The sequence below is a fragment of the Opisthocomus hoazin genome, chromosome 14, assembly GCF_030867145.1.
Source record: "Opisthocomus hoazin isolate bOpiHoa1 chromosome 14, bOpiHoa1.hap1, whole genome shotgun sequence".
Lineage (NCBI taxonomy): Eukaryota > Metazoa > Chordata > Aves > Opisthocomiformes > Opisthocomidae > Opisthocomus > Opisthocomus hoazin.
The window spans coordinates 11677972-11690625 of NC_134427.1; the positions used below are offsets into that span (position 1 = coordinate 11677972).

The window sequence follows — 12654 nt, forward strand, 5'->3', positions numbered from 1 at the left end:
GCAGTGCAGAAAATGAGCCCAGGGGGACATAAGCAAAGAAATCAGTTAGAGGGGAAAAAAATCTTCCCTGAAACTGCGGGGCTGCAGCAGCCGGGAGCGAACAGCAAACCTTCTTCTCCCAGCTGGCCCCCGCTGAACTGGCCTCCCTGCTGCCTCCCGGCTTGCCCTGGGTAGGGCTGCCCGCATGCCCGGTGTGCCTGGTGTGTGCCGGTGGGCCAGGGCAAGCGGGACGCTGTCCGTGCCATCAGCATGACGGGAGCGGGTGTGACAGGCTGTCTGCGGTGATTACGATGAGGCGGCTGCGTACGGGGACAGGGACAGGGAGGATGCTGTGGTGCTCTGCCCCATATGCTCCTTGCTTGCTTTCCCATCTTGCTTCTTTGCCCTGATGTGGTGGAGCAGTGCAGGCCAGCAGTGCCCGGGTGGCTCTCCCTTTGCCATTGCTGTCACCTGCTTGTCCGCCCAGCCCCACACTTGCCTTCCCCATGGCCCAGGGAGACCCTGAGTTTGAGCCACAGCTGTGAAGCACTGCGGACGGAAGAGAAAAACCCACAAACATCCCAGACAGGGCTTACCATGCAGGGGGTGCATTTAGAGATGTACGTGTGTGTTTTCCTCCAAGTACTTCATTTTGGTGCAGCCCGTTGCAGTGTCCTAGTGGAGGCTGAGGATGGCTGGGGATGCAAAGCCTTCTCCGTGTCCAGCCCCCAGCACGCCTGGCAGTCTCGGGCTCTGTTAGCGAGTGCAGTGGCCAAGCCCTTAATTGCCCTGTGGGAGATTGTTTTGGACATAATTGGCCACTGCCCAAGGGTCAGAACAAATTGCAAGGTGATCCAGATTGATTTATAAGCGTATTAATTTTTACCAGCCTGGCATGACCCTCTCCTGGCTGGCAAACAGGGATGCGTCTCCTCTTTTCCGCCTGAGAAATCGCAGCTTTTTCTCTGGCAGGGAAGAGCCGACAAGGAAACTTCTGTGCGGGCTGGCAGGCTCCCTGCAGCCGCACGCTGCCCTCGGGGCCTCATCCAGGCAGGGACTGAGCTGCAGGATGGCTCCAAGCATGCAGAAGCATGCAGTTATGCACTGAGGATTCACAAGAGAGGTTCTCACAGCCTCTCCAGTTGAAATGCAAAGGGAAAGGGATGCAAGAAGGCCTTTTCTTTTCCGCTTGGCCTCATGTGCCCCTGCGGCTCTGCCCCCTCCCAGCGCTGGCAGACGGTGCAGTGTTTGGGGAGCGCTGTTGGCTGCCCACCCAGCTGCTTGGTGCAGGGTACCCACCACACTGGCAGAAGAAAGGCAGCCCAGGTCACTTTCCTGCGTGCTTTCTTCTCCCTCAAGCCTTAGAAATCCAGGGAGGGGATTTCTCCCCTTTCTCTGTCTCCCTGTTTTGCAGCTCTGCTCTGGAGCACCCACAGAGCACTGCCGGGAGATGGGCTGGTCCCCGCTGCCAGCGGGTGATGCTAGAGGCAGCGCCAAGGGGGTTCCTGTAGGGGTCACAGGTTATTTCCAAAGGGACACCGCAAGGCTGTCACCTTCTCATGGCCCTTACAAGGTGACTGTGGCCAGCTGACATTGCTGCCAGGCCACCCGGGTGCCACCTGGAGGGCTAAAGGAGGTGCCCAAGGATGCTGTGGCAGAGAGTTCCTCCGCTCTGTTGTCCCTTCCCAGCCCTTCGCACCCCATGGGGACACCAGGAAGCCGTTACTTTTGCTCTGGGAAACGGAGGCAGGGAGTAGTGCTGGGGGGGGGCCAGAAGCTGGGTCCCACCGATGTGAGGTGCAGCTGGCCATCGTGAAGCCCTGGGAGCATTTGCACAGTTGCTCAAGCGCCATTGCCCCCAGCCCATCTACGGGCAAGCCGAGGGGTGGCTGTCTGGGGAGGCAAGGAAGGGGCAGGGGTCCCCACAAGGTGGCCCAACCTGCTCCTGGCCTGCCGCAGCCCAGGGACCCGCCAGCTCGCCAGTGTCCCCAGCCCCAGGGACAGCCATGCCCTGCCACCTCGCTGCCTGGCACAGAGCGGGGCATTGAGGGACACAGCGGGGCTTTGTCCACCCTGTGCCCGTCGGGAAGGGGCTGGTTGCCCTCTGCAGGCTTCCCCAGCTCTGTGCTGGTTCCGCAGCCGCAGCTGGGGGCACCCATGGGAGCTGTGGACCCATGGGAGCAGGACCACCCAGAGGAGGTCCCATACCCCTGCCTTGGGGACCCCACGGCTTCGCCCACCCGAGCACATTTCCCCTGCAGGGGCCAAGGGGCCAGGGAAAGCGGGTGCAGGATTCCCATCAAAAGGGGGAAAATTCCCAGTTTGGAGCCCCCAAGGCTGAAAGCAGGTCCCTGGGATGGGGGACACCCCATTCCTCGCTGGCGGGTTCTGGGGGGTCAGAGACGGGACAGAGGGGCATCACTGCTGTCCCGTGGGGCCAGTCTCCCCCACTGCGGGGGCAAAGACAGCTCGAGGGGGCCTGGGGGAGTCCCTAGAGCCACCGAGGAGGGGACACCCCATGAACCCCCGCACCCCCCAAACCGCTCTCTTTCTTTCGCGAAAGCCCCGAGCGGGGCCGTGGGGCAGCGCTGCCCACGCAGCCACCGGGCGCCTGGCAGCCAAGGGTGCTGCTGGGGGGGCCGGGAGGGAGGGGCGGGTCCTGTCCCTTTAAGGGGGGTGGCTGTCACTCAGGGAGCCCTTTTCTTTGCCGGAGAGCGGGACAGGCACCCAGAGGGGGAAACACCGGGCGAGGGAGCGCCAGGCAGGCGAGGGCTCCCGCAGACAGCACCAGAGGAGCCGAGCGGGCGGTCGGGGGAGTTGACCAAGTCCAGCGCCATGGGTGAGTATGGGGTGAGGGTGGTGGACACCTGGAGAGCTGTCGCTGGTGGCTCTGGGGACCCTGTCCCAGAGAAGAGCCCCCTGAAACTTTCCTCTTGCACCGGTCAGGTCCTGGTGTGCCCATGCCAGCCATGGGAGCTGCCAGGTGAGGATGCCACGGCACGGCAGGATTGGCGTTTTCTTTCCTGAAGCGATTTTCTGTCCCTGTGTGCTCACGCGCTGTCTGTGGGGACAGATGCCATCCCCGCAGCCAGTCCTACCGGAGCCCTTGCCACACGGGCTAGAGAGATGAGAGCTCCTGCCCGCAGCCGGAGGGAGCTGGGAGGTCTGGTCAGGGGGCTGAGACCTGCCACAGCCTGTGCCACTTGTACGCCGTCAGCCTTGGGAAAACAGAGGCACTTCTCGTGCCTCAGTTTCCCTATTGATACACCAGAGCCAGTATTTACTGGCATATTCCCCGGGCATCAGGGATGCTCTGTTCTTGGGGATGCCATGGGCTGTCAGCACCCTGCCTTCTCCTCCGGTCTGCAGCGTATTGTTTGGCTCCAGCAGCAGCTGAGCCTGGGTACAAGGCCCGGGATTGTGTGGCACAAGGGCTCTTTCTCTCCTCCCTTTCCCTTCCCAGGCTTCCCCAGCGCGGCTTCCCCAAGCCTGAGGGGCCGGAGCTGTGGCAGGGAGCCCGCCAGGCCCTGCCGCATCCTGGGACCTGCAGTCCCCTGGGGATGGGGCCATTCACCATGCCCCAGCCCCGGGCACCTGCCGCGGCACTTCCCAGGTGGCCAGAAATGAGAACCATCGAGGCATGTGTGGTCCTGCACCCCGCTGGCTGCGCAGAGCTGTCCCCGTGTCCCAGCGAGGATCAGGGAGCAGCGCTGGCCAGGAGGAGCAGGACCCCCCCAGTCCTGCCACCTCCAAGGCAAACAAGCGGGAGGGGTCCCAGCGCTCCCCCATAGTGCTGCCTTTGTTCCCTGTTCGCTCGCGGCGCAGGGCACCCGCCGGGCGTCACTGCCAGGACAATCCCCCATTGTTCGCAGTGCCACCGCGCGCCCTTGCTCCCGTAGGGAGGGGAGGGCACTGCTGGCCGGGACCCCACGGCTTTCTTGCCCTTTGAGGTAGGAGATAAGCACTGTGGGATCCGTGGAGGGAGTGTGGGTTTGGGAACGCTTCCCACGGGTGCCTGTTTGGCATTCAAGGCACAAATGCTTTGCCCAGATGAGATGTGCCCAGGCAGCCGCCGTGCCCGGGTCAGTGGGGTGCTGAAGCCCGCGTCCTGGGGAAGGGGAGCTGCTTCTCCGCACAGAGCTGTTGCACAGCTAGGGCTGCAGGTTGTCGCAGCTTAGCCGGAGACAAACTGACGCTCCGGAGCTGGGTGCTGGTGGGTGCAAACTGACTTGGCTGCCCGCTCCCAAACCAGGCAGGAGAGCAGCTGGCTGAGCACCTCCAAACACAGCCCGCTGGGAACCTAAGCTAACGAGCCCGCACCTTAGAGCCCCGACCTGCTGAAGGGGCAGGTGCCCATGGCCCCACTGCTGAAAAAACATCCAGCATTTCGGAGATCCAAGCAGCACGCCAGCACGTGCCCTTCTTTCCCTACCCACACACAGATATGTGTGCCCTCTTGCCAAATAACTGTCCTAGAGGTCTAAATCCACTACACAAGCACTGACATCCAGGGAGCTGACATGGCTCCTGCCCATAAGCACATCTGCCCGTGTAACGGGGCTGCTGCAGCCCGAGTTGCCCCCGGGGTGCCAGGAGAGGGGACGAGTGCACTCCAGCGTGCCGCTCAGAAGCCGGGGGCCCGGGATGCGTGCCTGCTCCTCCCACGCTGCCCCAAGGCCACGCCGCGTTGCTGGGCCTCCACGGGGGTTTGTCTCTGGGATGCTGGGTTCCTCTCTATCTTCCATGGCAAGAGAAAAATGCAGGCAGCTGGCATCGCCATTGCCCACAGCTGGGCTGTGCTGGCAGCGGGGATGCCATTAGCAGCTTGTTTGCTGGGTCCCACTGGCATTACGCTACATCAGCTTGTATCTTCATCTTGTTTCGCGTGGGTCGGCACGAGGGGCTCACCTCAGCTCCCCATCCACCTCACACCTTGTGGCCTGGTACCCCCCACTGCCATCACCCCCTGTCCCTGAGCATGCTTGGGTGTGATCCTGCCTGTCTGCTCAGGGCTCTCGGGGAAGCTGCTGGGCTTGCCTCTCCAGCATCACAGGAAAGCATTTCTGTTTTTCCCTTCAGCCTGCTTCTCTCCTCCCACCGGGCACCCTCCTTCCCCCACAATCGTGTATTCCAAGCGCTCCCCGCCCTGGCAGTCCCGTCCCACCTCACCTCTCTCCTCCCTAGGTTTGCTCGAGTGCTGTGCCAGGTGTGTCATCGGGGCACCCTTTGCTTCGCTGGTTGCCACTGGCTTGTGCTTCTTTGGGGTAGCGCTGTTTTGTGGCTGTGGGCATGAAGCCCTCACAGGCACTGAGCAGCTCATTGAGACCTACTTCTCCAAAAACTACCAGGACTACGAGTATCTCATCGACGTGTAAGTACCCTGCTGCGGTGCACTGCCCTCGCGCTGGAGCCCCTCGCGTCTCTTGCTCTGTGCCGGGAGGAGGTGTCTGGCCAGGCTGGCCGGGGTGATGCTGTCACCCAGGCACCGTGGGGACCCCAGGGTGTATTTGCCATGTGCCGGTGCCGTGGCTGCGTGGTAGGGTCCAGCAGCCACTTGTTTCCGTTTCACAGCTGTTTTTGTCTGACCCTCGCTAGGTGCCCTGGCTAGTGCTGGACCTCTGCACCGGGTAGGTATGGAGGGCGCGGGGGAGCCAGAAGTGGCCCATGGCCTTGCTCGCCACGGCTCTGCCCCAGCTCGCTCCTCTCGCAGCTTCACCCTCAGTGCTGGTCCCCCAGGGTGGCACGGGGAGGGTGAGCCACTGCAGCCAGGGTGCCCAGCACACGAGGCTGAGCTCCCCAGCACCGCCATGGCACCTGAGCATCCCTGCCCACTCCTCTCCCCGGCAGCATCCACGCTTTTCAGTACGTCATCTATGGCACGGCCTCCTTCTTCTTCCTCTACGGAGCCCTGCTGCTGGCTGAAGGCTTCTACACCACCGGTGCTGTCCGGCAAATCTTCGGGGACTACAAGACCACCATCTGCGGCAAGGGCCTCAGCGCAACGGTAACCGGGGGCCCGAAAGGGAGGGGAGCGCGAGGCCCCCAGCGAGCTCACTCATTGCAGCGGGTGTGTCAGTGTTTGGGAAAGTGGCTAGGACATCCTGACAAGGTGATCTTAACCGGGGTTTGGCACCCCTTCGCGCGCCTGCAGCGGGTTCGCCACGCTCAGCGTGGCCGAAGGGCAGGAGACTGCGGAGTCCGGGTTTCGGGGCATCCCAAAGGGAAGCGCAGCCCAGCCGCCCTCCCCCAGGCTGCCGTGGCCCCTGGGGACCAAAGCAGCCCAAATGGCCACATTTCACAAAACCGCTTTGTGTTTAAGCATCGGCGGAGAGAGCCATGAGCATTCCCGCAGCGGCAGCAACCTGGGGCTCTCTGGCACCCGGTGCCCTCCGGGCTGTCCTCTCCACTGTGCTTGGGGCCCGTGACAAAGTGCTGACAAGGGGAGCCCTTGGCCTGGGGGAGCGGAGAGGGACGGCTGCAGTTCCCTCAGGGGCTGGTCGGGGTGGCACCGCAGAGGGAGGGCAGGAGAGGTGCCTTTGCACGCCGAGGCGGGTTTTGCAGGTGCTCTCCCGCAGAGGCCAAACCCTGCTTGGCAGCGGCCGCGGTTATCCCCCCTGCGCGGGACGTGGCAGCCATCCTGCTGCTGCTGCTTGTCACCCCACACGCGTAGCCGGCCGTGAGCCCGGTGCTGTGCTGGCCCCGGGGTGCCCAGCTTGGGCTGCTGCTCCGTGCTGGCTGCTTGGGGATACACCGGGTTTGGTGGGTGGTGCGGAGCCGGACGCAGGCAGCGTCTCAGTCCCCTGCCTGCCCCGCGCCCTCTCCTACTTGGGGACCCTCGCGCTCCCCTGTCTGTGCCCCTGGCCGCTCGGTAACCACGGCTCTGCCTTGGCTTGTCCTGCCCCTTGCAGTTTGTGGGCATTACCTACGTCCTGACCATCATCTGGCTCCTGGTCTTCGCCTGCTCCGCAGTGCCTGTCTACATCTACTTTAACACTTGGACGACCTGCCAGTCCATTGCCAACCCTAGCAAGACCTCAGCCAGCATTGGCACCCTGTGTGCAGATGCCAGGATGTACGGTGAGTGCCAGGTTTGCCACCCAAGGAGCTAGGGCTCAGGGTGGAGAAGAGGGGATGGAGGAGATGGTCCAGGAGGATAAGGCTGGGATAAAGCAGCGGCAAGTGCTGAAGAGCCCTGAAATGCTGGGGTGTGCATGACACACATGGCTGTGGGAGGCTGAGAAGGTGACCAGCTGGTGGCCATGCCCGGCTCAGCTGTCTCTCCACATCTCACCAGGTGTCCTGCCCTGGAATGCTTTCCCCGGCAAAGTGTGTGGTTCCAACCTGCTCTCCATCTGCAAGACCAGCGAGGTGAGTACCTCCTGTCGCCCCACGTGCGCTCCCCTTACTGGGTGGCCTCAGCACTGGCCTCCCTAGCCAGCACACAGGACCCTGGGACCTCATCCCCCTCTTCCCTTGCAGTTCCAGATGACTTTCCACCTTTTCATTGCGGCCTTCGTGGGGGCAGCCGCCACACTGGTCTCACTGGTGAGTCGGTGCTCCCCCTGCCCAGCCATTCTCCTCCGCCCGATGAGGATGTGGGGGCAGAGGACAACAGAGGTGGTGGGCATGGACGTGACAGAGCCCGTGCTCGTGTCATTTTCTGGCACATAAGTGCAGATGGCAAATTCAGGTTGTAAGAAGGTAGAGGTGGCTGCTGGAGGGGACCTGGAGAGGCTTTAGGAAACCACTAGGGAGAGATCGTGCTGCCCATGCACCGAGTCCCCTGTCTTTCCCTGGCTCTCCTCTTGCTTTACACCAGTGATGAGACACTGCGGTGTCCTGCCAGAGCAGTGGGGCCATGGGGCTCTGTGGGGGCAACTGCCCTGTAGGGGTGCTGGGCTCGGGGATGCCACCTCGGGTGTACCCGGGTGAGGACTCCCACCCTACTTGTTTCCTTGCCCGTGGGAGCTTCGGTTCTCCTCCTCCCCCCTTGCTCACTCTCTTCCCACCCACAGCTCACCTTCATGATCGCCGCCACCTACAACTTTGCCGTCCTCAAGCTGATGGGCCGAGGCACCAAGTTCTAGCCTGTGCAGTGGAGTCCATCCAGACCAAACCCCCTTATTTTCTCTAACCCCAAGGCTTTAACACTGCAGCCACCCGACACCAGGTCTCCTGCGTTAACTCTGCCTTTGCCGCTGACTCCCCTCCTCTTCATCCCTCACATCCATCGTGCTGAGCGCGACCAGAAAGGAGAGCTTCCCACCAATGGACACCTCTTCGTGCACTTTTCTCTCTCTGCTCATCCGTAACCGGTTTGCTCTAGGGCCAAGCCCATCAAAACCAGCCAGAGAAGAGGAGGGACTTACTCCAGTGTCCTGATGTTGCCTAGGGATGAGCAAAGGCCTTCATGCTCCTGGGAGGAGGAAGTTGTGTAGGTTGCTCCATTAGTAGCAAGAGGCTACCCAGAGAGAAAAGGAAGTTGGCCCAGTCCTGGTACCATTGCTAGAGACTCTCCTGGAGCTGTCTGCTGTCACCACCCATGGATGGAGAATAAGAGAAGGATTTTTTTTTCCCTTAGCAAAGAAAGATGAATTTACCCCAAACTGCCTGCTGCAGCCAAGGCAAAGGGAGTTTAGGGCAAGGATCTTCCCATTGCGGAGAAGAGAGCGCTGACCCCAATGCTGATAAAGCCCTACCCCAGCCGCCCCTATTAAAGCCTGAAGGAGTTTGGTGTCTCTGTAGACAAGGGGACCCTCGGCTTTACACTCCAGGCAGCAGAGAGGCGGCAGATAGGTTTGGTCGAGAGAGGACATCTCTGTGCCGTGCCGCGGGAGCATAAAGCCAGAGCCATCCCTCCATAGGCAGGGGACGACCCTCTGGACCGCGCGCCTTTGCCCACCCTGCCCTGCAACTGGCGCTCGCTCTCTTCCCTTCACAATGGTGCTCTTCTCTGGGGTGACGTCTGCTTCGTTAACCTCCGCTGCGCCGGAGAGCGTGATTTGTTTCTCACCTGTGTCAAACGTAACTTTCCCTCGTTCTGTCCCCCTCTTCCCCTCACTTGTTTTCCCGTGTTTCCTGCAAGTCAGGACAACTGTCTTGTACCTGCCAGGGCGGGAGGGACTGGCAGCATCTCACTTCCAGCCGCAACCCATGCAGGAGCTGAGGAGGGAAGGAAGGGCGGCAGTTTGGGGGTCACAGGGCAGAAACACAGCCCCTCTCTGCAAACCAGGCCCTTTCTGGTGCCAGTTCAGCCTTATCCCATGGAGGGGGGCAGCGGGGCGAGGGGTTTGGTGGAGGCGACCTCTCCCCGCGCAGCTGGAGGACAGCCCTCTGGCTGAGTAGCATGGGTCCAGCCAGACCCACCAAAATCCCGTTTCCAGTCCTCCCCGCCAGCTGGCATTTTGTTTTGCTCTTTCCTGCCTCTCCTTAATGCTAATCTCTGTTTATTTATTGGAGAAACTACTTTCAGTGGCAGACTGTAGCTCCATCTTGCATGGATTATTTTTTTTGTCTGTATTATTATTACATTTTTTTAAGTGCCGGTTTCACCAGGGGCAAGGATAAAGGAGCAGATCTGCAGAGCAGAGCGTTCGAAGGATCCTTGCTGCCAGGAATGCTGAAATAAGTTGGCCAGGCTACCAACGCACATGGGCTGGGGAGGGGGGAGATGCCAGGAGGGACAGCAGGGTGGGGAGAAACCAGTCAAGATCTGGAAATTCACATTGACGCTATCTCTCTTGGGGGTTTGCTGGGGTTTTTTTGGTACCCATTTAACAAAAAATAACCAGATCCTCCTTCCCACCCTTGCCCCAGACACACACACACACACGCACACATGTGCACACACAAATGCACGCAAAAAGAGAGTTAATCAACTGAAAGTGTTTCCTTCATTTCCGATCTAGAATTTCAACTCGTTAACAAGCAATAAAAAGGAGCAAGTTTTTAGAGACTTATCTTATAAGATGTATTTTATAAAAATTAAAGAAAATAAATGAAAATTAAGAACATTCTGAACAAGATATACATCCATATGTCCATTTGTTGTGGTGGCTTTCCCACTCCCGCCCCAGCCAAAAAAAAGCAGGGAAGGGGGGACTGCAGAGGAGAAGGTCCCAGAGCAGCAGCACTCACCAGCCCCTCGTGTGGGCCAGCAGTCCCCTGCAGGACTCTGCCCACCCCTCCTTCCCACCCCAGCCACAAGGTTCATAACCCTGACTTCAAAATCTTTGTTCCCAGCTGGGGAACCCTTAAAACCTCTGTTTCTCTTCCAGACACATGGAGGAAAGCTGGGGTCTTGTAGGAGCTGCTTGCTCGTGTTTGGTGGTGTGCTGCTGCCCTTCAATACTCAGCCTACACGGTGACAGCCTCTGCCACGTCTCCTCATGTGGCACCTACAGCACGACCACCGCAAAGCTAATTGGCACGGCTTGAGCAAAGCTCGCTGGCTCGCATCAGGCAATGCAGGTGGTGCAAGCACATCCACAGCCATGCAGGATGCGCCGTTCTCTCACTTGCAGAGCGCTCTGTGTGAAATAGGACCACCCTGTGCAGGCATAAGGGCAGACTTGGCTATAGCAGGGCCCTACATGTCCTGTCTGTGCACTCTGCAAGTGGCTGCATGCCGTTCGCTGCAGGCTCGTTAACAGTTTCCACACTGCTGGCACATGGGGACGCTATCGGATGGCATTTTTCTGCTCCTGATCAAATGAACCTTCGATGTGCATTTCCACAGCAGCTACTCAAAAATCACTGACTGAAATGTCGCTTCTTTTGGAAATGTCCCCCAGGAGCTGTGTTCAGGAGCCTCCGGGGAGCGAGACCACAGAGGGATGCTCCCGGCCCCGTGCTCAAATCCTGGCACCGGTCCCGTTCGCAGCAGGTCTGCCCAAGAGGCGGACCTCGGGCACGGCTAGGTGCCCACGAGCGGCAGGGCGGGCTGTGAGCCGGCAGGCTGTTACCTAGCCACGGCCAGGACCCTCGCTGCTCTTCCTAAACAGGACTCTAGCCCAAATTCCACTCTCTCCTCTCTCCCCCAGCTCAGCTCCCTCTGGGCAGGCAGCAGGGCTTCCCATGCAGCCTGGCCAGGCAAGGTTTAGCTCCTGCATTGCTGCTGCCCCAGCTCAATGCACAGCTGTGCCCGCACACTGGCCTTGCCCCAGCTCACAGAAACCCGCAGGGCTGCAGCCAGCATCAACGGGGCCCTTTGTTCCCTGCTTTCCCAGATGCCATCACCCTCCTCTCCCCATGCTGAAAGGGCCCTGTGTGTGCACCATCAGCCGCAGGGCAGGAGCAAGCCAGGGAACAAAACAACCTCTCTTTCCCCTGGCAGAGACTGGTGCCCCCCAGCTGGGGAGAGGGTTGGGGACAGCAGCGCGAGGCAGCGTGTGAAAGCAGCCAGCTTGGCCAGGACACCGGGCAAGTCTCAGGGCCGAAGGACACATGTATCTTCCCCTCGTGTGTGCCCTTGGCTGTGTCCTGCTGCCACCCTACCTGGGGACAGGGGACCTGCCCTCCCAGCTCCTTCCCCGGGCAGCCAGTGCCCTCCAGGACCCAGCTGAGAAAAGACAGGAAATAACCCCTGCCTGGCACCAAAGCGCAGCTCTGTAAAGCGGCCACGGCGCGGGCTCCGAGGGGGGGAAGCCGCTGCAGTCACGCTTCCCCCTGTCTGGTGGCACAAAGGCTGGACCAGAGGAAGCGAGCCTGGAGCAGGTCCCCGGGCTGCCTCGCAGGCACGGTGACTGCCACCCCCTCACCCCCCGCCCTGCCATCCCGGCAGACGGCCCTGTGCCACTGCCAGCCAGGGACACCGGGCAGCACGCCCTTGGGACAGCGGGCACAGAAACCTGCCCTGCGCAGGGAAAGTGGAGGGGAGGCAGCACCCAAGGGTGTTCCTGCAGGGACGGCCCCGCGTCCCCGGCGGGCCCCTCCGGGCTGATGCTCCCCCGGCCGGGCCGGGCCCGCTCCCGCATCCCCGGCGCTCTGTCTCCTCCCGCATCCCCGGTTCTCCTCCTCCTCCCGCATTCCCGGTTCTCCGTCTCCTCCCCGCGGCCGCCGGCCGCAGCAGCGGCTGCCTGGGCTGGCGCCGAGCCCCGGCCATGCCCCCGGGCAGCCCCCCCGGCAAGCACCGGTGTCCTGCCCGGGGAGACGCCAGCCCCGCCCGCCGGCCCCGCAGCCCACCCGGCCCAGCCCCGCAGCCCGGGGTCGGGCCGGCTGCAGGAGCGACAGCCGTGGGTGCAGCCCCGGGGCAGATGTAGATGACGGTTATCACTTCACGTGGTCAGCAGCACTGCGGGGCCAAAGGAAGTCTTGGTTCTTCGTGAAGAACTGGGACGGCTGTAGGACAGGAGACTCCTGAATAATCCCTTCAGGCAGCTGGCCTTGGGCGAGCAGATGCGCAAACTACAGAGACAAGGAGGCTGCAAGACGACCAAAAGACTGGAATGAAGCAACCTTGAAGGACATGGCAGACGTGATCTTAGACCTGAGTTTGCGCAGTAGCAAAGGTCAACCAGCAGACACCGTGATGAAGAGTACAAGCCCTCATCTGCAGGCCCCCGACGACCACCCAGAGGCACCAACAAACACACAAGAAGGACATTAACATATGCAAACGAGTTCTCAGAAAAACCATGAGTATGATAAGCATTTCTCAGAAATATTGCGAATACG

At 61.1% G+C, this 12654-nt stretch overlaps 1 protein-coding gene across 2 annotated transcripts; it reads left to right on the plus strand.

The window, feature by feature from the left end:
• The first annotated feature begins 2683 nt into the window (after window positions 1–2683).
• Window positions 2684–10004, plus strand: PLP1 (proteolipid protein 1). 2 transcript variants are annotated; one of them, XM_075435673.1, is made up of 7 exons: window positions 2684–2818; window positions 5164–5350; window positions 5827–6088; window positions 6888–7056; window positions 7274–7347; window positions 7459–7524; window positions 7995–10004. In XM_075435673.1, exons 1-7 carry the CDS (start codon window positions 2815–2817, stop codon window positions 8064–8066), a joined length of 834 nt encoding a protein of 277 aa, XP_075291788.1. In that variant the 5' UTR covers window positions 2684–2814; the 3' UTR covers window positions 8067–10004. The 2 variants fall into 2 exon arrangements, with proteins under 2 accessions (XP_075291788.1, XP_075291789.1); XM_075435674.1 differs by having other exon boundaries at window positions 5827–5983.
• Window positions 10005–12654: the final 2650 nt, after the last annotated feature.